This window comes from Phymastichus coffea, unplaced genomic scaffold (genome assembly GCF_024137745.1).
Source record: "Phymastichus coffea isolate CEN01 unplaced genomic scaffold, Cenicafe_Pcof_1.1 PCOF00010, whole genome shotgun sequence".
Classification (NCBI taxonomy): Eukaryota; Metazoa; Arthropoda; class Insecta; order Hymenoptera; family Eulophidae; genus Phymastichus; species Phymastichus coffea.
This window is the reverse complement of record NW_026706821.1, coordinates 4,935,904-4,963,065: the sequence shown is the minus strand read 5'-3', so window position 1 is coordinate 4,963,065 and position 27,162 is coordinate 4,935,904. Positions and strand designations below refer to the sequence as shown.

The 27,162-nt window shown below is 40.8% G+C and overlaps 1 protein-coding gene across 2 annotated transcripts in view; it reads left to right on the top strand.

The window, feature by feature from the left end:
• The window catches only part of LOC131671708 (disks large 1 tumor suppressor protein-like), a 1,979,893-nt gene that overhangs the window by 972,139 nt on the left and 980,592 nt on the right, over positions 1 to 27,162 (top strand). For both annotated transcript variants that reach the window (XM_058948341.1, XM_058948331.1), the window contains exon 9: positions 3,327 to 3,540. In XM_058948341.1, coding sequence (XP_058804324.1) covers positions 3,327 to 3,540 — 214 coding nt within the window. The remainder of the gene's footprint in view (positions 1 to 3,326; positions 3,541 to 27,162) is intronic.

Genomic DNA, 27,162 nt, shown 5'->3' with positions numbered 1-27,162 from the left:
TAATCAAATAAGATAGTGAGCAAAACCTTGACATTTGATCGAACTTGGCGTGCTTTTATGGGACAATTAGACTTAAGTTTCGACATCATAACTATATACCCACGATTCATCACCATTTATAACCCTTTTGAAGAAATCATGATTTTTATTGATTTCATTCAATATCTCCTTAGCGATGGTTATGCGATGGTTCTTTTGATCAAAATTAAGCAATTTTGGAACGAATTTTGCTGACATACGTCTCATGTCCAAAATGTCCAAAAAAATATCATGACATGAGTCAACCGACATGCCAACATCTTCCGCAATATCTCTGATGGTGATTCGACGATATTTTAACACAATTTCTTTTACTGCTTCAACGTTTTCATCTGTTGTTGATGTGCTGGGACGTCCAGGGGAGGTTCATCTTCGACATTCTCTCGGCCTTCTTGGAACAGCTTATATACATTTTTCTTCCTCAAAATAGACTCACCGTATACAATTGTCAACATTTCAAGAGCTTTAGAGCACTCAATTCTATTTTTCACACAAAATTTAATGCAACCTTTTTGCTCCATTCTTTCGATAAAAGAAAATTGAAAATTACCGAGCACACCAAACACTTGTAACCTCTGACGCCTTTGCCAAAAAAACATCACGTGCTATATAGTCAAAACTGTGAATATATGGTTGTGCCAAGTGTACCAATATAACAACAACAACAATTCAAAACTTAATTATAAATGTAAGTAGCCTGCGAAAATTGAAAAGTCACCGTACTTTTTGAACACCCGTCGTATAATATAATTAAATATAATACACTGCGGATCACCTACTTTAGAAAAAGAAAACGCCCGTGCGCGCGTCCATTTTGACGAAAATAATTTTTTGACCAGTGATTAAGATAGAGTTTATTAAAAGCTAAAAGATGTTGTTACATAAATTTTTGTAAGATTTTTTTTCCAGATTTGGCAAATTTGCAAAGTTAGCACAAAAATTTCCGATATTTCAGTGTTGAATTATTGCTTGCAAAAAATAAAAAAAAACAATCGATGGTATCTACGAGTTATACCATTTGAAAGCTCTTGAAAAGACCTTTCAAACGCGCCATCGGGCAACTCTGTTTGTTACGGTTTTTACCAGAGACATTGAACTTTAAAGTTTTGACTAATTTTGTGGCGGGGGGGCCCAAAGTAGGTGACCGACAGTGTATATACACTACACTTAACAATGTCATTAATTTTTTTGTATTATACGTTAGAGTCTTTAAAATCCTCCTACCGTAGTCCTGCTCCGATCGAGCCTACATATTCAAGCATCGTATATCTGAGGAAGGCCGAAGATCGCGACGAGTGACTCATCGTTAATTGCCAAAGAGTTTCCTTCCGTGCTAATGAACCTCCATTATCTTACTCATCTACAATTGAAATATCTGGTAATGCAGAAATATCATACTGACGTACTAGAAGTACTCCGGACATCGTTCTGTTATCTCCGGAGAGAGCTATGCTGGGAAAGCTATTCTGCTTCTAAAAAGTGGAGGTGGCGATTCATAAAATAATTAATATATTATTAATAGAATCATTTGGAAGTAAATCAATAATTATTGCATATTTTTAAAGTATAATATGTATAAAAATAATAGATGGAATAAAAAATTACATTCGTTTAAATCTTTTATTTTAGATGGAATCGCGTACCTTAAATCCCCACCCTTTTACCAATGGATGCCAGCGTCGACGTTACACTAATCTTGTAAGCAAGTTCACTGAGTGATCTCGAGCCTTCCTAGTTTCTCTACTAAAGTGTGTACTAGCATTCATCATGGCCACCGCCGCCGTGCGTTTTCAGAGTAGGACAAAGGCGATAACTCGTCACGGCGGAATCCACTACTATTACAACGGCGACTGAGTTGATCTTTCACTATGCTTAGTAAGACATTATTTTTGCAGACACACGAACCAAGAAGTTTCCGCTACATCTCATAGCAACTCGCATATGTAGGCTTTAGGGGATGTCTTCACCTCGCCTCAACAGCAGCCACACGACGCGTGACGACATGTCCTCTCTCTCTTTCTCTCTCTCTCTATCTTCCAGCAATATGTTTTCACACCAGCAATACAATTTAACTAGATCGCTGTTTCTGGAGCGTAGACATGGAAAATGCGCCACCGTTTTATGATTGTCGCGATCAGCTGGGTTTCTTTCTTGAATGAACAATGTATCATTAATAAATTGTCGGGTTTCTGTGTACATTTCTATTCATGAGTATAATTTATTTATCCACTGCTTCTTTCACCTGCCATACTGACATGTACGTCTGATTCAGTACCTCTACGGAATGCTTACGGCTAGAGTACAACAAATATTGAAGAAACTAAATACTCTGTTTCTTGAAAAACGGCATGAAGTGAATGTTGCAAAATATGAACCAAGTGTATTATCGATTCCGGTGTATGCATAAATTACGCACACACTTCTTCATCTTATTTTCAATTTAAAGTAAAGATTGTAATATTAAAGTTTTTAAAAATTGCATTTTTAGATTTTTTTTACAAACAAAACTAGTAAAAAGCGAATTTAAAATAATTTGAGACTCTACAAGGATCTCCGTGGCCGAAAATCTAGAAATGATTTCTATTTTTGATATGTATAAAACGTGATATCATTTCTGACCTCAAACGCATTTCAGCCTGATTTTACATTGTTGATCCGCTAGACAATTAAATTTTGTTGGGGCTTTTACGTCATGGCTTTTCGTTATAAACTACATATAATCGTATATTGTCATACACGTAGTAGAATTTGAATATAAAAATTCTCTTCAATAATTCAAGAAGGGCCTAGATTTTGAGTCCCTTTTTCAAATAAACAACAGGATACAACGAAGGAAACATCAAACATAGAAATATAATTCAACATCAGAATAGCCGATGCAGAAAATATAAGTAAATGAAATTGTCTATGCGTGTTTAGTATCGCCTAGTCTTAATCTGTAGTTCACTGTATCGTAGATACAGTAGACGTAGTTATGTTTATAAAGAAAATATACATATTGGTAATGTTATAAATTAGTCATTAATTTCATCGTATTTTTTTAGAATAGTTTAGTATATGGTTCTAGTTAATAATTACATATGAATATAATAAGAAAAATCGAAATGTTATCATAATATGAAATATTAATATAAAGTATCACAAATTAAGTATGACCATTTCTTCAACTATCTATTTCATTTAAGAATATTTACTTCTCTTCAATCCATTCATGTAAACTGTAGTTATAATTTATGAATATAATATTTCATAAAAAATAAAATATTTTTTTATTTTACATAATGAAGAGATGCTCGTCAAGTTCATCTACGAAAAGGACGGCATGGATTTGGTTTTAATATCGTTGGTGGAGAAGATGGAGACAGTATATATATATCTTTTATATTGAAAGAGGGACCAGCATTTATTGATGGTACATTGAAGAAAGGTGATAGAATTGTGTCAGTTAATGGTATTGACTTCAAAAATATATCTCATGAAAAGGCAGTTGGTATTCTTAAAGTGAGTACTGTTTTTAAGTTCATATAATATAATACATTTGAAAATGATAAATTAAATTATATTATTCCATACAAACTAATTTAGAAGCTTTATTATTATTGGATAATTCAACTAAAGCATGTTTACACTTGATTACATAATAATCCATAATAAAATTAAGAAAACTTGAAAATAAAATTTGGAATTTAAAATACTAAAATATTTATAGAATTTTTTGAATTATCCCATGAAACATATCATTAATAATAAATAAACACGAATATATATTTATTCTTATCAAAATATACATCTTAAATTATAATGAATCATTAACCCATTAACGCCTGAATTGCAGTTCTTCAGTAGTCCATGTTTGAGGTAGTGCCAATCAACGTAAAAATGATAAAATTGTCTGAAAATTCATACTCGACTATTTTCGGGTATGCTCTTTCGATTGGCGTGGTTAAAAATTTAAAAAAATTTAAAAAACCATTAAATTTTGCAATTTAAATAAAAAAAAGCACGATTTTTACAATACATTTTTTTTCAAACTCGATTTTCACCTGGAACCACCTGTTCATTTCACGCAGAACCTTTCAAAATCGTGCAATAATACCTCGAACTTAAAAGTTAGATTATATATGATAATAAATTTTGGCATAAAAAATTCAAAATGGCGCCCAAAATGGGTCAATGTCAGGGTACATTTTCATTATTTTTTTTTTCACGAACGGTCAATTTTAGAAAAAAATTGTATGGAATAAAAAGTGTTTAGAATCACTCAAAAAATACGCCTGAATTTTTTCAAAATAGTTTAAAGACTTTTTTAATTTTTTTAAAAAGTTGTTAAATTCAAAAATCCAAAAACTTCTCAAAAAATTCTGAAAAAATTCACACTTACTCTTTGAATGATTTTAAACAACTTTTTTTCTATAAAATTTTTTCCTAAAACTGATCATTGTTGACTAAAATGGGTTAAATAGAAAAAATTATTCGTGCACTACATGGCCGAAAATCTGCATACACACACAGGCATATATATACAAGTCTGGGTGTAATATTTGTAAGTATATAATCCAGAGATCAAGATCGCCCTTTGCCATTGTCTTTATCAACAATGTTGCCCGATTCTCACCACTTGGAGGTGGACGATTTCCGAGAATCTTCTTCTTTTTTTTTTTTTTTTTATTTATTTTTTTTTAATTTTTTTTACGTTTTTTTATAATTTTTTTAAAAGGTTTACGTTTTTTAAACTTTAAAAAGTTATTTTAAATGACTATCAGTGGATTGTATCAAAACATATTTTGCGAAAATACAATTCACAATTTTCACAAATCCTGTTTGTTCGCTTTTCACATTTTTCTCCCGAACAATATCTAAACTTTTGTACAATCTCTGACTTATGTCCTTTGAAATCCTTCTTCGCCATGTAATGTTTAGCTAATGAGAGTGCAAAGCTTTTTGTAGAGTGTTTTTTATCTTCTGAATCGGTCAAGTCTCTCAAAACTACAGAATTGGTGATGCTTGATTGAATCATTCTCATGAGTATAATCCAAGTCCATTTTTTCGAACGCACAATAGGCACAACCTTATTACATCGCTGGTCATGAATATCAACTCCGCCCATAAATTTGTTATACACCGAAAATGCATGGGGGAATGATATGTCAGATTTCTGCTTTTGTTCCTTGTCAAAACGTTTTACTATAGAAAGAGGAGTAACACCTGCGGCAGTTGACAAAATAGAAACTGGCTTAGAATCTACAACAGTTATAAAGTTGATACCACTTTCTGTATCATGTTTGACTGCATATGTACCTCTATTATCTTTTTTGTCAACGTTGTTTTTTACATTGATACGATTTTCTCGAACCGTGCCTGTTGCTTGTATTCCAATTTTGTGTAGATGTACTAATAAATCAGGGCAGCAAAATAAATTATCGAAATAAACGTGGTACTTACTCAGCTTTTTAATTGATATATTTTCCAAAACATTTTGCAACATTTGCATGACAACACGGCTGCCTAATGCACATTTTGGTAAAAAATCATTATTTTCAGAGTTTTTTCCGCAGTATATGTCACAGTCAAACACATACCCGTTTGCACTACATAAAGCCCATAGTTTGATACCAAATCTAATGGGCTTTGATTTGATGAATTGCTTCAACACAGTTTTTTCAAAAAATTTTAGCATCATTTCGTCGATCGAAAGAGCCGTTGCAAAAACTCCAAAAATAAGAAGATTTTTTCTAAAAATGTTGAAAACAGATCGAACACGCCAGACTCTATCGTTAGAATCTTCGTCTTCTGGTTTGGACAACTTGAGCTTTGACTTTATCTCCTGAAATTCATCGCGACTCATAACATTAGGTATTAAAGCACATCCAAGAAAAGGATCTTTTGACCAATAATCTCTTTGGGATAAACGTTTGTTGAACATGGTAAATATTATTATACCTAAAAATGCATTCAATTTTTCCGGAGTCAGATCATATCCATTTATTTTAGTAGCTTCGATTATATATTGTTTGATATCTGTAGAAAAGAACAATTCGAATAGTTTGGAGTCAGAGCATTGGGAAATGAAGTTTTTATCTTTTTCTGACAGTAATATTTCATTTTTCAGATTAGAATGATATTTCTTTTCTCCGTCAACCCAAACAAATTGATGGTCATCTTCAAGTTTTTTCTGGGAAGGTTCATATCCTTGGAGAACTTTTCTATAAGATGAACTTGGAAAAAACTCTTCGACTTCATTTTCAGAATCATCAAAATCGTCATTTTCGTAACGTGAATCATCACCATCAGATTCGCCAGAACTATCTGGATTTGGAATAAAAACAGCTTCATCATAATTTTCTTCTTCATCAAATTCTATCGAACTAGACGATACCTTGTATTTCTTTTTATGACGATTTTTTGAAACAGTAGCAGAAGCCGATGTTTCATTTTTTCTCTTTGGCATTTTTACAATATGTTTCAGAAACAAAGCAGTAGAAATATTTAAAATATTGAAAACAAATAAAGTAAAAATAATTACTATGATATGTTAGAATCATCACGTATAATTATAGAGCACATGAAAAATAATAAAAGAAACTATCTTTGAAATAATTGCGACATTTTCGGTTCAGAAAAAAATCATTAGCAATATTTTAAATCTTCAAAATAAATAAAGTAAAATTAATCCCTATAATATGTGAGAATCAAGAATATGGTAATCACACATAATTATACTGATTATTATGATAAGTAATCGAATAAAAATAACTAACTTTGATATACTTGCTACATTTTATAAAAAATATATAAAACAGATTTAAAATAAAAAGAAAAGAAAAAGTAAGGAAAGTAAACTAAATAAAGAATGTTAAAAAAATTTGCTTTGTGGACAGAAATGTAATTTCGTTCAACAAGTAAATATTTTTTTCTATTTAACCCATTTTAGTCAACAATGATCAGTTTTAGGAAAAAATTTTATAGAAGAAAAGTTGCTTAAAATCGTTCAAAGAGTAAGTGTGAATTTTTTCAGAATTTTTTGAGAAATTTTTGGATTTTTGAATTTAACAATTTTTAAAAAAAATTAAAAAAGTCTTTAAACTATTTTGAAAAAATTCAGGCGTATTTTTTGAGTGATTCTAAACACTTTTTATTCTATACAATTTTTTTCTAAAATTGACCGTTCGTGAAAAAAAAAATAATGAAAATGTACCCTGACATTGACCCATTTTGGGCGCCATTTTGAATTTTTTATGCCAAAATTTATTATCATATATAATCTAACTTTTAAGTTCGAGGTATTATTGCACGATTTTGAAAGGTTCTGCGTGAAATGAACAGGTGGTTCCAGGTGAAAATCGAGTTTGAAAAAAAATGTATTGTAAAAATCGTGCTTTTTTTATTTAAATTGCAAAATTTAATGGTTTTTTTAAATTTTTTTAAATTTTTAACCACGCCAATCGAAAGAGCATACCCGAAAATAGTCGAGTATGAATTTTCAGACATTTTTATCATTTTTACGTTGATTGGCACTACCTCAAACATGGACTACTGAAGAACTGCAATTCAGGCGTTAAAGGGTTAAGGTCATTATAGGAATAGTGAGAGCCCCAACCTTCGTTCTCACCTGTCAGGTACTTCCTTTCGAATCGTCACTCATGAGTCACTTTTACAATGAGATAAAATTTATTTGAAAGAGCTACATTATGAACTTTTTTTTTACCTCTCCACAAAAGGAAATAAGAGGATAGTTAAATAAAGGAAAGCAAGACTGTTCGATTAGATATATTTTTTTTTATTATTTATAGTGCAGCTATTTACATTAGTATTATAATACATTTAATTATTATTCGTTGAAGATATAATTATGTTTAAATTCGAAGTTTGAACCGACAATATCGTAAATAACTAACTCCTCCTTCTCACTAGTCTGATGTAAGTTTTTTAACATTTCTTCATCTTTTTCGAGTACTATATTAACACTTTTGGACAGGAACACATCAAGTTCGTCATCTATTGTAATATCAAGGCTAAATCCATATTTCGCTGTTAATGATCTAACTTTAGTAACTTGATATAATGTATTCGATTTAAGTTGGGACATCGCCTTCCGAGGAAGGAAAGTCGTCTTGGAAATTTTATTTATTGCTGAGAAATCCATTCTGTAAAATAAAAAATCAAAGAATTAATTATTTATTTATTTATTACTAAGGTATTAATAAACTAAAATTATTTAAATATCTTACTTGTCTCAATAGTTAGTGGAAGATGTATTAGTGGTTGAGGTAAGACTGTTGCTTGAGTGAGAGCTGAGCAACTATTTCAAACCAGAGTGAGCTCTTAGTTTCATAAATGACATCCCCACTATTAAAGCTCAAGCCGCCGTCGCCGCTTCCCACTCTTTCAGTCTCCCCTCTCTCATGATTCTCCATCTAAAACCATTCTCCCACTCTATAGACTCAGGTATCCATTGTTTCTCCCTCTCTATTACTAGTCATCAGCGTCATCTAGTAACTATCGAAGAAGTAGAATTCTTTCGCTAGTGCTGCCCTCTAGAATTATTTTCTTCAATTCTAGATCTATTCATATTACTATTTTGTTCTATCACTTTGTCTTCTTCTCTATACCTCTTTCTTCGTAGCTGTTCAACTCTTTCTTTCATTTCGGCAATTTCGATAGTTTTATAATGCCCCCATGGAAGTGTGTCCGGATTATTATCAAAAATACAACGTTTATCATCATTAGGGCTTAGTGCTGTCTTTTCCTCTCTCTCTGTTATTACTTGATGTAATTTAGATCGAATATTACATTGAGTACGTTTAATAATTTCCATTTCGTTTAAACACTTTCGATAATCTGACTGAGTGATTGTACGAGGGTCGTCCGATAAGTACTTCGCCTCACCGCCCGATGGCGCGACTCTCGCAAAAGAAATATTCTATCACGTAGTACAACCTTCTCGATGGTTACTGTCAAGATTTCAGCCAGATCGGAGTTGTAGTTTATTTTTGAGAGCGTGTGAAAGCAAGTGTGTCCGTTAATTTTTGAAAAATGGAAAAAGAGCAGTATCGATCGGTGATTCGATTCATGTTTTTGGAAGAAAAATCGCACAGCGAAATCCAAAAGCGCTTAAATGCTGTGTACGGTGACTCTTCTCCTTTGATGGCAACTATCAAAAATTGGTTTAACGAGTTTCAACGTGGTCACGTGTTGATTTTTGAAGAACCACATCCAGGTGCTCCGAAAACGGCTACCACAGAGGATAACGTGCCAAAAATTCACGATCTCGTATTGGCAAATCGACGATTGAAGGTGCGCGAGATAGCTAAGATCGTAGGCATCTCAAAAGACCGCGTGGGTCATGTCCTGCATGAAATTTTGGGCATGAGAAAGCTGTCGGCGCGATGGGTGTCGCATTTGCTCACTCCGGACAACAAGAGCAACCGTGAGACAACTTCAGAGCAATGTCTGACGCTGTCTAAGCGCAATCCGAAGGAGTTTCTGCGTCGTTTCGTGACAGTCGACGAAACATGAATCCACTGGTATACACCAGAGACCAAGGAATAGTCGAAACAGTGGACTTTACCCGGCAAAAGTGCTCCGAAGAAGGCGAAGACTGCCCCATCGGCCAGAAAGGTGATGGCCACCGTTTTCTGGGATTTACAAGGTGTGATCTACATCGACTACCTGGAGAGCAGCAAAACGGTCACAGGGCTGTACTATGCCGAATTATTGGGCCGATTCGACGTCGAATTGCAGAAAAAACGGCCCCATTTGGCTAAGAAAAAAGTGCTCTTCCATCATGACAACGCACCGGCTCACACCTCCGTCGTCGCCATGACCAAATTGGTCGAATTAAGCTACTAAATGCTGCTCCATCCATCGTATTCTCCAGATATAGCCCCGTGCGACTTCTTTTTGTTTCCAAACTTGAAAAAGACACTCGCCGGGCAGAAATTTGAGTCGAATGAGGAGGTAATCGCTGCCACAGAAGCCTACTTTTCAGACCTCGAGGAAACGTATTTTTCAGACGGGTTAAAGAAGTTGGAGCATCGCTGGGCCAAGTGTATCGAACTAAAAGGAGTCTATGTTGAAAGATAAAACGCCACTTTTCCAAAATTCTCGTTTTTCTTTTGTAGGCTAAGTACTTATCGGACCACCCTCGTATTTTTTACTATATGTTTTTTCACTCCTTTTGCCTTTTTCAAGGGCTCCTTATATATTATTTCGATACTGTATAGTTTACTTCGTAACCCAATGTACTCTCTCATAATAGCAGCATTGCACTCATCCTACATAACACCAAGAACTTTTTTGTTAGCTAGAGGCATTCCAAATTGATTGTCAGCAGGATAGTCCGATGTGTCAAATTTATCAATGTCTACTTTCATGATCTCATACATATCGACATCTTGAATTTCATAAATGAGGCTGTCAGTATCTGTATCAAGTAATTTACATTTTTCACCAATTCGTTGCTTCATGTAACCATAATGAAAGTCATAGACTAATGTTTTTGAAAGATCTAGTACATATAGACCGATGTATATAGGTTTTCTAATACTGATCGTCGTCCAGGATAATTGAATAGCAGTTAAATTTTCATGAAATATGGACTACTATGGAAATTTGGTTGGGCAATTCTAGCTTCAGCGCCATATCTACCACCCCATTGATTGATCAGTTTGACATCTTTTCATTTTCTTTCGTCATCCATTATTTTTCCATATACTGCATTAATCATAAGCTTGTAAAATAATTTTTCAAACTCATTTTTAGCTTGCTTTCTTTTTTCAGTATTTAAATCAACATATGGTTTCAGCCATAGTTTTTGTTTGAATTCTAGCGCTCTATATATCTTTTTGAGTTTTAGTCCATATTTAGAGCTTGTATTAACGCTCTATAATGAATAATATATCGTTCTTTATCATAAAGCGTTGTCAAAAGTTATTTCTGTTTTGACCCAGGTGGTTTAGTATGTTCGGGACAAAGAGGTAGGTCTTTATGATCATCATGTAGCTCTTGTGGATAGTCTAGATCTACTTCTAAAATATATCCTACGTCGCTATCATCAGAGACATTAAAAAAATTTGACATATTGTAACGAGTGTCGCTCGTTAAAGGTAGAGCCTAAGCGCTGCCATCGCGTGGGGCAACGCAAAAGCCGACCCGCGAGAACAAATCAGAGGAGGAGAAGCGGAAAACGTCCGCGAGGCGAACCAACGAAAAAGCGGGAGAGAGGAGAGAGATTAGGGCACCGGCCAGCGCGTGTTAGGCGCGCATAGCATGTGACAGTAGGAAAAAGGGGAAGGGGAATGAAGCGATTAGGCCGCCGGCCGGCGTGTGCGTGGCGCGAAGGAGGAATGCGTGTGAGTAGACCAGTGTGACCAGCCAGAGCTCGAGCGAACGCTCGATCAATTAGAGCTCAAACAGGCGGGAGAGCGCACCGCCCAGGAAGATAGATTAAAAAACTGCCTGATGGGGGACTACACAGCAGCCGATTTCGATCTAACGAGGACAACAAAAAAGACATCGGACCCGGCGAGAAGCATAGCCCTCCGAACTAGATACGTAGAACAAGAGTGCACAGCACTAGAAAGAACGCAAGCAGCAGAAGCAAGTAGCCACCCTCTATACAGGCTTATGACCGATGACGAAATAAACACAAAGCTAAGCCTCACAACAGGAGCGGCAATGCAAAACGCAGCAGCAAAGAATGCGCGGGGCGAGGAACACGAAGAGTCGACTCGCCCAAACGCGCAAACATCAGAGCCCACCGACGTTGGAAAGCGCCTACAGCAAATGCTACCCGAGTTGCTGAGCTTATTCGGCAAATATAAAGAGCGAATAGATCATTTGGAAAGAGCGCTGACGCGAGCAATGGAAAATACGGCGTCAATAGCAGCGAAGTGCTAATCAATATGCGCTACCCAAGCAATAGAAACGGATAAATTAAATAAAGCTTTGCACCGGATAGGTACACTAGAAAATGACCTCGACGATATGGTGGAAATAAGCAAGGAAAATAGTCGGAGTCCACAACCTCCGGCGAAATCAGTAAATTTCGCAGACACCTTCACGTTCCACTACGATCCCGCTCTGCCGGGCAGCACTCCTCTCCGGGCGAACCCGACGCCGGGCGCTCGTTGGGCCAACGAGCGCTCCCCGGTTCCGCCCTCAGGAGAGGTTGGACAGCAGAGGACTAACGACTTCTCAGCTGATCGCGCCGCCGGACAAACAAACAATTTCCCGTACAACGCGACGGCTAGTTTTGCGTTCCCAAAAGACGTCGGCAGAATAGTGCGAGGCTGGCGGAATAAATTTTCGAGGGAGGACCAGCAGAGCATCGACGTATTTTTAGAGAAACTCGAGGTACAAAGAATATCAGCGGGGCTGACTGAAGACGAAACTCTAAACTGACTGGCGGATTTATTCACGGGAACAGCACAAACGTGGTATCTAAATAATAATAGAGACTGGACTTCGTACGGAGATTTTATTCGCGATGCACAAGAGTGGTTCGGCACAAGTATACAGCAGCAACAACGCTTGAAAAGAGAAGTGCAAGCGAGGTATCAAGGACCCGACGAGCCCGCGCAAATTTACCTGACGAAAATCCAAGCGATGATGAACAAAGTCCAACCCCCAATGCCTCAGGAAGAAGTGATGGAGTTGGCTTATTCGAACCTGCTGCCGGAAATCCAACAACACATTCGGAGAAAGGAATGCTCAAATATTCGAGAGTTATGTAAACGAGCAACTGAAGTCCAGAACGATCTCCATTACGCTCAATAAAAGTGACAAATGATTGATCCAAAGGCGGCACTCTTTCCCGAATGGATGTACCAGTCCCCTACGACTGCCACCTCCGCCCAATCTCAGCCGAAGAGGACTAAAATTTCCGGCATGGGGGCGGAGAAGGGCGAGGAAAAAAAGGAGGCGAGCCAAGCGCACCCCTCAGCAACGGCCGAGAACAGTGGCACCGCGGCCCCGATCGGTCAAGTGGAGGAATTGCTCACGCGCCTATTGAGGGAAGAGCTGGCAAAGGCCCTCCCATCCAATGAGGGCGGCAAGGGTCACAGCAGCCCTACAGTGCACGGAGCGAAGTTTAACTCCAAGCCCAGGAGGCCGGTGGATTATTCAAAGCCACTACAGTGCGGCAAATGCGGCAAATTAGGTTATAGCGCGAGGTATTGCCCCGACTGCAATAAGTCCGTCGGGACGGGAAACGAGAGGGGCAGCAGCTAGAAGGAACCCGGGCCGCTCCCGACGTTAAAGGGCTCCCCCAGGCGAGGCAGTCGCGTGAGGAGTCATGCCACGCGCTGCCCGCCGTGTCGCCAGGCGGTAGCGAAGCAGCGCAGAGGGATGGAGTGACAGAGATACTCCATGGCCTCGCGACGAAGGCTGACCGCGCGGAAGGAGTGTCACCAGAGGGAACCCGCCGGGAAAGTGAGACAGCACCTCACTTACAAGGAGAGGAGAGTGATACGAAACCATTCGTCACAAAGGTCGAGAAGGTCCCAGAGAAGGAAGCACGAACCAGAGACGAGCAGGACCAGACGGCTTCGACACAAGGCCGAAGTGACTCGGGACGTCGTGTTGAGTTGAAGAGCAACGCGAAGAAACTCATGAGCACAGAGACCGTGAATAAACGCGTGTCAAAGGACGCAAACGGCAAGTCACCGGCAGTAGGAGCTACAAGGGGGAATCGCTCAAATAGTGGGGGATGCGACGACTACGAACCTGAAGACGAGACGAGATGGTGGTTACCCGTCCAAATTGGTAGTTTTCGAGTTCGGGCATTATACGACTCGGGAGCATCATGTACGACGATGGGTTCATTACGCCAACAGATAGCGGCCGAGATGAAAATCGCTTTCAACGTAAGGAAAGCGGGCTCATGCCGGCTTCCTGATGGCAGTTCTATCACTATCATAGGACACGTTATGCTGCCCTACGTTGGTGGCGTAACGCGGATAGTGAGACTAGCAATTATTCCTCATTTGGAAAGTGAGTGCTATGCCGGCATGAATTTTATGAAGGCATTCAAAGCAATCCCCGACCCAACGGACAATACGTTGCTTTTGAAAGACGAACGAGTAAGTGTGCCAATGGAGCTCGCAAGTTTGCATGGGGTACCAGAGATGGCTTCGATCGGCATCGCAGACGTGTCCGAATCGTAACGCAAGGAAATAAAGGAGCTCGCAGGGCGGTTGTTGCCCGAGCCCAACAAAACACTGGGCTGCGCGATCGGTGTGGAACACGAAATCAGCGTGAGTGACGCCCGCCCGATTAAAAAGAGGTACTATCCCATCTCACCGCGAGTAGAACAAGAAATGCATCGTCAGATGAAGCAAATGTTGGCTGCAGGCGTGATAGAACCGTCGAACAGTGGGTGGTCAAGCCCAATTGTGATGGTACGCAAGGCGGACGGATCATATCGTTTTTGCATAGACTTTCGGGAAGTGAACAGAGTGACCGAGCCTGACGATTATCCAATTCCGTACATGCAGGATATTCTGCGGCGTTTGAGGAATGCGAAATATATATCGACGCTCGATCTTAGCTCGGCTTACCACCAGATCAGCCTGAAGAAAGAGTCTCGCCCGATCACCGCATTCACGGTACCGGGCATGGGCCACTTTCAGTTTCGGCGCATGCCCTTCGGGTTATCGTATGCGGGGGCGACCTTTCAGAGAGCAATCGACTCAGTGATCGGACCTGAAATGGACCCATTTGCTTTCGATTACCTAGATGACATAATAATAGTATCGACCACGTTCGAAGATCATAAAGAACATCTGAGGCGAGTACTGTTGTAGTTGAAAGGCGCAGGTCTCACGGTAAACCAGGGGAAGAGCGTTTTCTGCAAGTCAGAAGTGAGGTACTTGGGAGTGTTGGTCAACCGAGAAGGAATCAGATCGGACCCCGAAAAAGTCAAGCCCATCGTCGAGTATCCGATACCCCGATCAATCCGCAAATTGCGCAGTTTTATGGGGATGGCATCCTGGTACAGGAGGTTTATCGATGACTTCGCGACTATTGTTGAGCCGTTGATAAAGCTAACAAGGAAAAAGGAACCTTACGTATGGGGTGACGAACAGCAGGCGGCTTTTATGAGAATTAAAAGCCGTATGATCTCGGCCCCTATTCTCCAACCTCCCGATCCTGATGGCAATTTTGTCCTGCAAACTGATGCGAGCGACTCCGGATTAGGAGCGGTCCTGACGCAGACCGTGGAAGAAGAGGAGAGAGTGATTGAATGTGCCAGCCGGGCACTCTCCAAAGCGGAAAGGAACTTTTCAGTGTCGGAGTGGGAATGCCTTGCGGTGGTTTGGGCCACCGAAAAGTTCAGAGCTTACTTGGAAGTTTACCATTTCAAGGTGATCACAGATCATAGTTGCTTGAGGTGGCTGCGAAGCATGAAAACCCCGACAAATCGGCTGGCTAGATAGGCGTTAAAGTTGCAGGGCTATTCCTTCGAAGTAGAACATCGTAAGGGGGCACTCCATGCAGTACCCGACGCCTTATCTAGGATGTTTGAAGAGGAAGAGCCCGGGGCGGCAGTAAGCGCCCTCATTTGGGCAAATCAAACCACGGACAAATGGTTTATGGATCGCAAGAAACAAATCATCGAGAGCCCGGAGTCGTGGCCTACGTGGAAAATTGCCGGGGAAAATTTGTACTTTTATTCCCCCGACCGGGACTCGTCCGACGACATGAGTGAGGACGAAAATTGGAAGCGGGTCGTACCCAGCGAATACCGGAAAAAGGTATTGGAGGAGTGCCACGACGTCCCCACTGCTGGCCACTTAGGGCAAGAAAAAACACTCGCCCGCGTTCGGCGCTTCTACTTTTGGCCCTCGTTGCTCAAAGACGTTCAAAATTACGTACGAGTCTGTCAGATTTGCCAGCAATGCAAGGTGGAACAGCGTCGGAGCAAGGTATCCTTCATGAGTTGACACCCATTTACTGTCCAAGGGCGAACCCTACGGAGCGTTATAACCGCACTCTCAAGACAATGATTAAGTCGTATCTCGAAGGACGACACAGTGACTGGGACGTAAAACTCAGTGACTTGGTATTCGCATTCAATACAGCGAAACATAGTACAACGAAAGTGAGTCCAGCGATATTGAATTACGGACGGCAGCCGATCCCGCCCCGTACGTTGCGTCGCGCTCAGGACTCTCTCATTAGCGGAAGGGAGGATGAGACAGAGAGGCAGAACTGGGCAGATCACATGGGAGGCCTGCCCGCGCTATATCAGGAAGCGGTGAATAGATCAGAAATAGAGCAAGGGCGGCAAGCGAGCTTCTTCGATCGGAAGCGCCGCCCCACTCCTTTTAAAGTCGGGGATTAGGTTTGACGAGTGAACCGCATCTTGTCTTCAACGGATAGCAGAGTCACGGCAAAATTGGCGCCGACATTCGCGGGGCCTTATGTAGTGAGAGATAAGCTCGGCTCCAACACATATCGCTTGGCGAATCATCAAGAGGACCTCGATGGAGCGATCCATGCCGAAGACGCGAAGCCCTTCTATCAAGAGGGGGACGAAGAGGAAGACAAGTATACCCAACCACCGGAGGGAAGCGAGGCGAAGCGCGACCTGCCCCAGGAAGGTAATCAACCACCGTAAGTCGAAAGCGCGGGTCCAGATAGCGAAACACCGCCTGAAAACAGGGGCAACGGCGTATTGGACGAAGACCCAGGAGGTCAAAATCCCGTCGAACTAGTTAGGAGGGGTCGAGGTCGCCCGCGGAAAATCCCCGCCCCAGTTGCCAAATTACCGTCGGTTAAGTTAGAGCAAAGCAAGTAGACGAATCGATTTATTGAATCATCTAAACCTCATCTCTTTCCTTCGGCCTGACGGGCCCTCCATCCTACCTCTTCATCAAAACCATATAACTCCATTACAGGATGGAAAGCGCCCTTCATGAGGCCGTGGAGTGGCTCGTCGAGAATGTGAAGCGCCTACAGCTTGAGCCCGAGAAGAGGGCCGTTTTCATCGCGGCCCGTAGGCGAGTCCGCGATGCCCTACGGCGTGCCTCGTCCATCAAAGACGATGAGAGCTGGGTTTCGGAGCTGCTGGAAGCTGCGAACCTGCTGGCCGACGCCTTGTGGGCATCTTAGCTAGGGCGGGCGTTCCAACATTTATTAGTTGGAGCGAAGGCTCGCTTCGCCCTAGGGCTGCAGTACGCCCGGAAGGAACCGGATCTTCCAGCGTACCTGCAGAAGACAGTACCAGAGACAACCATCCACGAGGCTCTTGGGGCCACGGAGGGGTTACCCGTAAATACCGTGGGGCGGCCTGGATTTTGCCCGCCGCCCAAAAACGACCTCCGCAAGGAGTTGTTCTCGCGGTACATACCAATGGAGATCTCCAAACCGAGGCCCAAGCCCCATGTCATCGAGGTAATAGACCTCGTGGATGACGAGGAAGATGGACAGGACACCCACACCGAGGAGGAAGAAACCTCTCCCCCTCCCAAACCATCTATGGAGGCAGAGATATCGCCGGAACCCGCTTCTCCCGAAGAAGGTCGGCCCGTCCCCGGCAGGGAAACCTCTAGGTCGGAGGTGCCATGCTCCACCGAGCCGCCCAGGGGAGAAGAGAGGAACGAGCCCATAGCACCAGAGGACCCGGACCACGCACCCACTTCAGCCAAAAGGGAGGGCGAAACTTCCAGCGCTATTGGAGACACTGGACCATCATCCGACGCTGGGGAACCAGCCCGCGCAGCCCGGCAGGGCCACGGGGCACCGACACCCGACCGCCCCTTCGATGAAGAAGACTGGCCCACCTCGCCACTGTTGTGGAGTGAGGCGAATTCGCCAGAGCAGCGGTGGCGAGTGATGGAGAGGGGTCTCCGAGAATTGGAGAACGCCTGGAAGTTCATTAGCCGCTTACACACACGGGTAATGGCGAGGTTCCAGACGTACAACGAGCTATCGGGGACCCATCCCTCCATCATGCCCTGGGTGGACTGGGTGCTAAGATGGCAGACGTACCGTAACGCCATCGTGAGCATACGGCGAGCCCAGAAGTTCCCTCAGCCACCCGGACGGCAGGGCGAAGTCGAAATCCTTCGCCCTGCAAGTTAAGCGTTGATGCGTCTCCGTCGGGCCTTAGCTCGGTGAACATCACGATCAACCTGGGTGGCGGACGATCTGGGGAACGGGCGAGAGAAAAATCACGTCCTCGCCCCAATCAAGCTCCCCAAACGCAAGGTTGGGCGCACCTGAGGTAGCCCAATCCCAACATCGTCGACCCTGCGGGTGTACGCGAGGGAAAATCGCGAAAGGACGACCAGGGCTGCTATATTTGTGGGCATCCAGGGATAGCTAAATCCAGCCGGTGTCCGCGGATAGAAGAACACGGAGCTATCCGACGGGACAGGAGGAAAAGGAGAAGAACTGGACCCGAAGAACAGGAGAATAGATTATACGACGGCGGATAGAAAAGAATAAAGAAAAATAAAGAGGAAAAGAGAAAAGTTTGAAATCTGTTTCCTTTGGTCAATCAATCCCGCCGAAAATCCTTACCCGTCCATCTCTCATTCATTATATCACCCAGGCGCTTAAACGAAGATCGTCGGCGATGTCGTCCCTATACACCGGTCGACTAGGGGGAGGCTGTAACGAGTGTCGCTCGTTAAATGTAGAGCCTAAGCGCATCCCATCGCGTGGGGCGATGCAAAAGCCGACCCGCGAGAATAAATCAGAGGGGGAGAAGCGGAAAGCGCCCGCGAGGCGAACGAACGAAAAAACGGGAGAGAGGAGAGAGATTAGGGCACCGGCCAGCGCGTGTTAGGCGCGCATAGCATGTGACAGTAGGAAAAAGGGAAAGGGGAATGAGAGGGATTAGGCCGCCGGTCGGCGTGCGCGAGGCGCGAAGGAGGAATGCGTGTGAATAGTCGAGTCCGGACCTGCAGGCAAGAAAAACACGAGTGACGAGTAATTGCATTGGAAATTTAAAGAGCTCCTCGACCGACATCATACGAAGACCTGGTGGTTCCAAGGACGCTGGGAATCACGGCTCAGAGAAAGGTCATTCGCTGCCCATTACTGCAAGTTGCCCAGAGCGATCTGAGGCAACAGTCGAGGATCGCGGGTAACTGCGAAATCGGGCAGAGAAAACCTTGACTGAAAGGTGTGTTGCGAGGAAGGGCTAGAAACCAGGGCAACCCGTGGACACCGTCGAGGATACCTTGTCAGCAGCGACTCGTTCCCGTAGCGTAAGTCTCCGACATTAAACGTAAACGCGCGCGACCGGAAAGCAAAGCTAGATAGTGCGCGTCTTTTTCTCTCTCATCGCGAGCGTGAGATACCCGGCAGAATCTCTCGGCCATAGCGTTACCATTATAAGATTGAACGCGACAAACAAGAATAAAACTGCAAATCTTGCGATAATTGGCTGAGAGTTTTTCTTTCGAATCCCCTTTGGTTTTCCTCTCCTGACGCCCATGACAAAACCTGCCCGACCTTGAGTCACTGGGCAACCCGGATCGCCGCACGTGTTCTCCACGTGTGGGTTTTCACAGGCTCTGGGGCGAAAGGTCAGAAGATCGAGGTTGACCGATCGAGCTGATCGAGGCGGCGGTTAGCCTCGCGACGCTTGGAACATCCTTTCTTTAACGGGTGAGATTTTTGTCAGCACGCCGAACGAAATCCACCGTTACAATATCTACATTTGAAACCCATTTCAAGCCCTCAAATGGTAGTGATTGAGTCATAGCCTAACCATAAGGTTTACGTCATAATACATTTAAATTTTGTTTGGCTCATCCTTATTGAATTCTTCACCCATATATTTATTGTTTGGTTTTGAAAATCTATTGCAGCATTGACTAATACCTCCGCGAATACCTTTTTGAATGAATAAAACCATATCTATATCTATTAATAGTTCAAGCTTCATATTTATATATTTTAACATCGCGTCCCATGTTAATCCAGGGGTAGTGTAATAATGAGCAGGATCGAGATCATATGCATTCTTACAGGTTGATCAAAAATTTTCTAAAATATCAGCTAGTAAAAGTACATCAGTGTTCAGATAGAGATTAGAATACATTCCTAAATCTATTTTCTTCCAAATACTACCGAAAATATTCCATACGTTTTGAGTATGCTTATATTCTTCAGTAGGAATATCACTATCTGTCAATCGACTATGAAATTTTTCAATAGATGGTAACTCTGCTCAGTTAGTCTATTTAAATTTTGAATGTATTCATATGGAAAAACTCCTTTTCTTTTAAGTAAATTAATCTGTTCTAAAGTGTGATTATCTTTCTGAATCCTTTCTGTACAATATCTATCTGAGGTAAATAATTGCTCATTTATCTAGAGATACAGGCCTAAATCGAAAGGAATCAATGAAACGAAAGCTGATTCGACTGTTTGCAACTTCTTTTGTGAAGGATATGTATCGCTCCTTGTTTTTAGCGAGAACAGAGATCTTTCCTTCATATTCGGAATTAGTAGCAATTCCTGTTATAATAAAATGTGAGTCCAAGCCTGTAAAGTTATGAAATATGACTTGTATGAAAGCAGCATTTTTATAATTCAAATTGCAATGATTGTGAGCTGCACCTCTAAATTTTCCTGTTAAATGACAATGATCTCGAACTCGTTTTTGGTTATCTTGAAAATATTTATTGCAAATATAACATCTTCTTGCCGTTTTAAATGCCTGTTTATTAATAAATGATAAATCCATTTTTATTGCATTATTATATATCTGTTCTAACTTAATCAATAGGGACTTCAATTGCTTTATAAACCATAATGCTGGTGATTCAGCTTCATTTAATTTTTTTCTACATGACTTATACGAGGTGTGATCAAAAAGTAAGGTGAATTTTTATTTTTCTGAAAAAATATTTATTTATTCATCAATTTTTATTTTATCTCCTTCAAAGTAATCCCCCTCGGATATAATGCACTTGTGCCAACGCTTTTTCCAATCCTCAAAGCATTTCAAAAAATCATTTTTTGTGATCTTGTTTAGTTCATCCTTCGATGCCGTCTTTATCTCCTCAATCGTGGCAAAACGCCGTCCTTTCATGGGCCTCTTCAGTTTTGGGAACAAGAAGAAGTCACAGGGGGCCAGATCTGGGGAATACGGTGCCTGTGGCATCGTTACTGTGTTGGTTTTAACCAAAAATTCGCGCATAAGCAACGATGTGTGAGCAGGGGCGTTATCATGGTGCAAAAGTCAATTTTTATTTTTCCACAAATTCGGACGTTTCTGGCGGATTGCTTCGCGCAAATTGCGCATAACTTGCAGGTAATATTCCTTATTTACTGTTCTACCCTGTGGCAAGAACTCATGATACACCACGCCCCTGCAGTCAAAGAAAACTGTAAGCAAAACCTTTACATTTGATCGAACTTGGCGTGCTTTTTTTGGTCTTGGTGATCCAGAATGCCTCCACTGGGACGATTGAGTCTTAGTCTCGACGTCATAACCGTATACCCATGTTTCGTCACCTGTTATAACCCTGTTGAGTAAATCTGGATAATCGTTGACGTCATTCAGTAGCTCTTGGGCGATGCTCATGCGACGTTTCTTTTGGTCGAAATTGAGCAATTTCGGAACAAACTTCGCTGACACACGTCTCATGTCTAAAACACTCGTCAAAATTGATTGGCACGAACCAAATGAGATGCCAATATCATCAGCAATTTCTCTAATGGTAATTCGACGATTTCCCAACACTATTTTCTTCACTTCTTCAACATTCTCATCAGTTGTTGATGTGCTGGGGCGTCCAGAACGAGGTTCGTCGTCGGTGTCTTCTCGGCCTTCTTGGAAGAGTTTATACCACTTGTAAACATTTTTTTGGCTTAAAGTAGACTCACCGTATGCCACTTTCACCATTTCAAGTGTTTTGGAACATTTGATTCCATTTTTCACACAAAATTTAATGCAAACTCTTTGATCCATGATTTTAGACAGCAGCAAATCGTGGAGCACGCAAAACACTTCTAACCTTGATGCCTCTCACAAACAAACTAAACATACTACAAAGCTGAAATTTGGAACGTATGTTCTAGACGAGTGTACCGACATAACCAAATAAAAAAGACGAAGATCGAACGGACGTAGCCCGCTAAATTTCAAAATTCACCTTACTTTTTTATCACACCTTGTATATCAACTTACTATCATCATAACGGCATTTTACATATAATCCAATACTATAGGCTTCATGTTTTTGGAAACTATGTCTCTTAACATTGAGATTTCTATTCGGATCTTCTATAGGTTTTAACAGACATTCAAAATCAGCGTATATAATAAATGGAACTCTCTCTTTATGCTTAACATTTTTTAATTCTAAAGTAGCATCGTCAGGTAAATTAATCCGACACTTATTTATTTTGGAACAATCAACTTTATGAGATTTCAAATTTTCCTCGTTAGTAAAGTAATGAAGGCAACGTTCACAAAGATAAATTTTTTTAGTATGTTGAGTAATTTGACTACGAAGAAGAGCAGATAAATTTTTAATCCATACGTAGTGAGTTTCTAATTTGCATTTTTCATCATCTAATTTTATTCGAGGTCTATTAGTATCATTTTCATCAATATATTCGTTTTGTATTAAGAGTAAGTTCACATGTTTACTTTGTTTTAATTTCATTATATAGCACGGTGAGACTTCATATTTCGATCCATATTTTTTAAGTATATATAAATTTACACTTATATTATTCAACTTTTTAAATTTAGGTATACTTTTTGTTTTTACAGGGAAGCTTATGCCGTCAAAATTCAGTTCATTCTCATAGGGCATGTACTTAATTACTCTGTTTGGATTTTTTTCAACTGGATGAAGGCATGAAAGTATAGCCTATTTAAAACATTCATTTTCTTCATTTTTAACATCAACAAGGCTCTTTTATTATTCAAGCTTGAAAGTAATGGTATATATGAGCATGGTTTAAATGGGTTATATTTATTTACGAGGTCTGTCCGGAAAGTATCGGGCCTACCTTTATATTTTCGTGCTAGCTTTATTCTTTATCATCTGGTCTGTGGCATCCTTCAAACTAATTAAATAACACGGTTCCATCGATGGTTCTACTTTTCAAAACAGTCTTGGAACTCACTTTTAGGGATAGCCTTAAGTACACTCGTCGCATTGTTTTCAACCATTGTTTTGTCATCGAATCGATGTCCTTTGAGTGGTTTTTTTAGTTTTGGAAACAGCCAAAAGTCACAAGGGGCTATGTTGGGACTGTATGGAGGTTGTTGAAGCAATGCGATATTGTGTTTGCTTAGAAACTGCTGCGCATGATTGTATGAATGCGCTGGCGTATTATCGTGATGGACAAGCCAGTCACTACTTTTCCAAAAGTGCAGCCGTTTTCTTCTTACTGCATCACGCAAACGTTTCAAAATTTGAACGTAGTATTCTTCATTGATTGTCTGGCCTGTTGGTGCATATTCGTGATGTACAACACCTTCATAATCGAAAAAAACAATCAACATTGACCGAACATTACTCCGACATTGACGTGCTTTTTTTGATCTTGGCGATTCAGAATATTTCCACTGTGAAGATTGTTGTTTTGTTACAAGATCATAACCATAAACCCATGATTCATCACCTGTAATAACTTTTCTAAGCACATTATCATCATTATTGACCATTTCCAGATTGTCCAGAGCGATTTCTAAGTGAATGTTCTTCTGCTCTGTTGTGAGCAATTTTGGGATGAATTTCGCCCACACGCGTTTCATTCCTAAATTTTTGGTTAAAATTTCTGAAATGATAGTTTTTGATATCCCAAGGTCTTCTTCTAGTTCTCGCACAGTCATACGACGATCTTGTTCGATTGCAAGTCGGACCCGCTCAATATTATCTGCGGTTTTTGTCGTCGAAGGTCGGTCGGAACGAGAATCACTATCGACAGAAGTGTGACCATCCTTGAACCGTTTATACCACTCTTTTATTCGTGTTTTGCTCATACACTCGCTTTCGAAGGCCTTTTACATCATTTCAATAGTTTCCGAACTCGTTTTTCCGAGTTGAAAGCAAAATTTGATGCAAATTCGTTGATCTTGTTTTTCAGTCATTTTTGACAGTATCAAAATCCGACGAACGCGAAAAAGGCACTGTAAACAAAGACATGCTGCGCATGAACTATACGTCCGGCAGGTGTCAGTAAGTAACCAATAGATTCGTGAGACTTTACTGTTGACGTTTCTGTCCGGTAGAGATCGCTCGGACACTATGGCGCGAAGATATAAACGTAGGCCCGATACTTTCCAGACAGACCTCTTATATTAATAGTTAGACCAACAGTAGTTTTTAAAGGCTAGCCTCGAGTCTCTTTCTTGAAATGCCTCGATTTGTTTAAGTATAATATCTTTAACGTTATTTTGAAACTATCTATCAACATCAGTAGTCTGATAAATGCAAACATTTTCTGTATTAAATTATTTGATTTGAATATCTTCTTCTTGATTTTTCTTTATGATAAATTGTGATGCCATTTCTGTATTTATTTTGAAGTTACTATAAATAGCAAGAAATTGAGGTATTTTAATTTGTAAAAGTTGATTTGCGGCAACTATACAGACTGTACTAATTCGATTTTCAAAGGCTGAATTAATTGGCCTCCGAACAACTCCTTCTCCTGGAATTTCATCCTTAATAACTGTTAATGGATGTATACTTCCACCAACTTTTATAGTTTTACTTAAATTGACTTCAATAGAATTCAAATTACAAGCGTTTCATAAATTCATTAATTGAAATTATAGCATTGTTAGATTTCTCCATCTAATACAATGGTCTATATCTAAATCGTCTGAATGATGATAAGCTTTCCACAAATTTTGAATTGTTTCTTCAAAATAGGCGATACAAGTCATGTTGTTAGTTATCTGGTTTTTATTATCTTGTAGAGTCACTTGTCTATAGTTGTATAAAGGATTATTATGATGAAAGGATGGAAAAGGTAGTGAACAGCTCTAAAATGAACTTGTTCTCAGTTCGTAATTAGTATTGATTTGTTAAACAAATCAATAAGGATTCAACTAACTACTGAGGAACTACTTGCAAATGGAGTAAGGTAGGGCAAGCTTAGCTCGCAGGCTGTCTCGAGAAACGCTCTTTTGCTAGGTCGAAGCGGTTTATAAATGTTAAGTGAGGGTGCTGCCAGCATACTGAGGGCGCTACCTACAAAGTGAGGGCGCTGTATGTAGTATATGGAAGGGATAGCTAAAACGAAAGAGTGGGGGTGAACCGACTGTAGCACCCTCTAACTTATTAATTTAGTATTAAAGGGTTTATATATAGATCTTGCAACGATTACCGAAAATCGTTAGACTCGCGCGAGGTTAACGAGCGGCTAAGCGAGAGGAGCCGCGTTCGGTTCGCGAGAGAGAGAGAGCGCGTAGGGGCAATGACCGGGAGGGGAGGCTCCGACCGGCAGTATGACTGTGTTACTCAGTCTGTCAGCGTCGCGCTAACCTCCAATTTTTCGTGAGTTTCTCGTTTTCCTGGTGACTTTGCGAACTTGAGTGCGTGGGTGCAGTAGCAGCAGCAATAGCAGCAGAAGTAGCAGTAACAGCAGTAGGAGAAACAGCAGAAGTAGCAGCGACAGCAGCAACAACAACAGCAGCAACAGCAATCGAGGCGGTGCAGCAAGCAGCGGAGCAGTTTATTAACAGCGTGTTAATCGGATACGGTTGGCCACCGTATCCTCGTCGTTCTTGCGGTAGGTGCACCTTTTCCCCCTTTTCATTTGTTGTTAATTTGCGTGCGAATCCGCGCAGCGAGCGCGAAGAATTGATTTGTTGCGTGCGAGCAGGTAGTTCGCGGTAATCGCGGTTTTCTCTCTCTCTCAATCTGTGTGTCTTGTCATTCACGCGAGCGTGCGTAAGTCTCTTGACCAGACCCTCGTGTAAATTAGTCGCATGAATAAAGTGCATTTTAATCGTTATTTTTGAATCAAATAGTCGTTATTGAGTCTTTCCTTTGTCCGGAGGTCGCGTCAGTGTTTATTTTCAGTGGATTCGAATTCGCCGGTTGCGTAGCACGAATCGTGCGAATACCGATAGACGCGAATCGACAACCTAGGTTCCAGCGGCGGCCGCACGAGCGCTACTAGCAAGGGGCGACAGCGCCGCCAAGCGGTGAGTTGGGGGAACCCAACTCGGAGTAGTAAGGAGACTCTGCGCAGGCGCACTCCGAGGCAAGGTAGGTTACTGTGCTTTGAGCACATAGATAACAAGGCTTAGGTAACAAAAAAAATACTAGATATCGCAACGCGAAAATTACGCGTCTGAGAATATATATATATATCTCTATTCTGCTTAATTTATTTATGTTATAAAAGAGACTAGAATAAATATTATAATTGTAAACATCCATAAGTGTATCCATATGCTTCCCCACTATATTAAAGAGAGTCGCTATTACAATTTTGCTTTTAATAAATAACCGAAGAACGTTATAAACGTTCAATTATTTATTTTACAAAAACGATATCTAGTGTCAAATTATAATTAACACGGATTTCACTATCGACGCGGGAACGGGCCTGGGTGCTCGAAAGCCTGACTACCGCCCGAGTCTAAGGCCGCTCGGCTGTTAAAAGAGCCTTCGTACGGGACAAACTCGACTCGCGCGAGTTGTCACCTATCAATGACTATTGTATGCACAAAACGCTCTTGGTGAATCAGGTTTTTTTTATTTTCTCAGTTTTATTATACCTTTCAATAGAACTAGTGAGATTTACACCAGCTGCAGTAGACAATACTGAGAATGGCTTAGAATCCATCACTGTGACATAATTGATACCGCTGTTCTTATCGTGCTTTACTTCATAATTTCCACGTTCATCTTTCTTTTTATCTATGTTGTGGTTTACAGGTACTCTGTCCTGCCTAACTGTTCCAGTACATTGCAATCCTAGGTTTCATAAATGAACCAAAAGATTTGCAGAACAAAATAAGTTGTCAAAATATAAATAGTATTTTTGCATATTACGTGGTGTAGTTCGAAACAAAAACTGTTCCAATGTTTGAATTAGGACACGACTACCAAGAGAAATTTTAGGTAAAATATTGCTTTTGCCATTTTTTTCACAGTATATATTAAAATCGAATAAAAA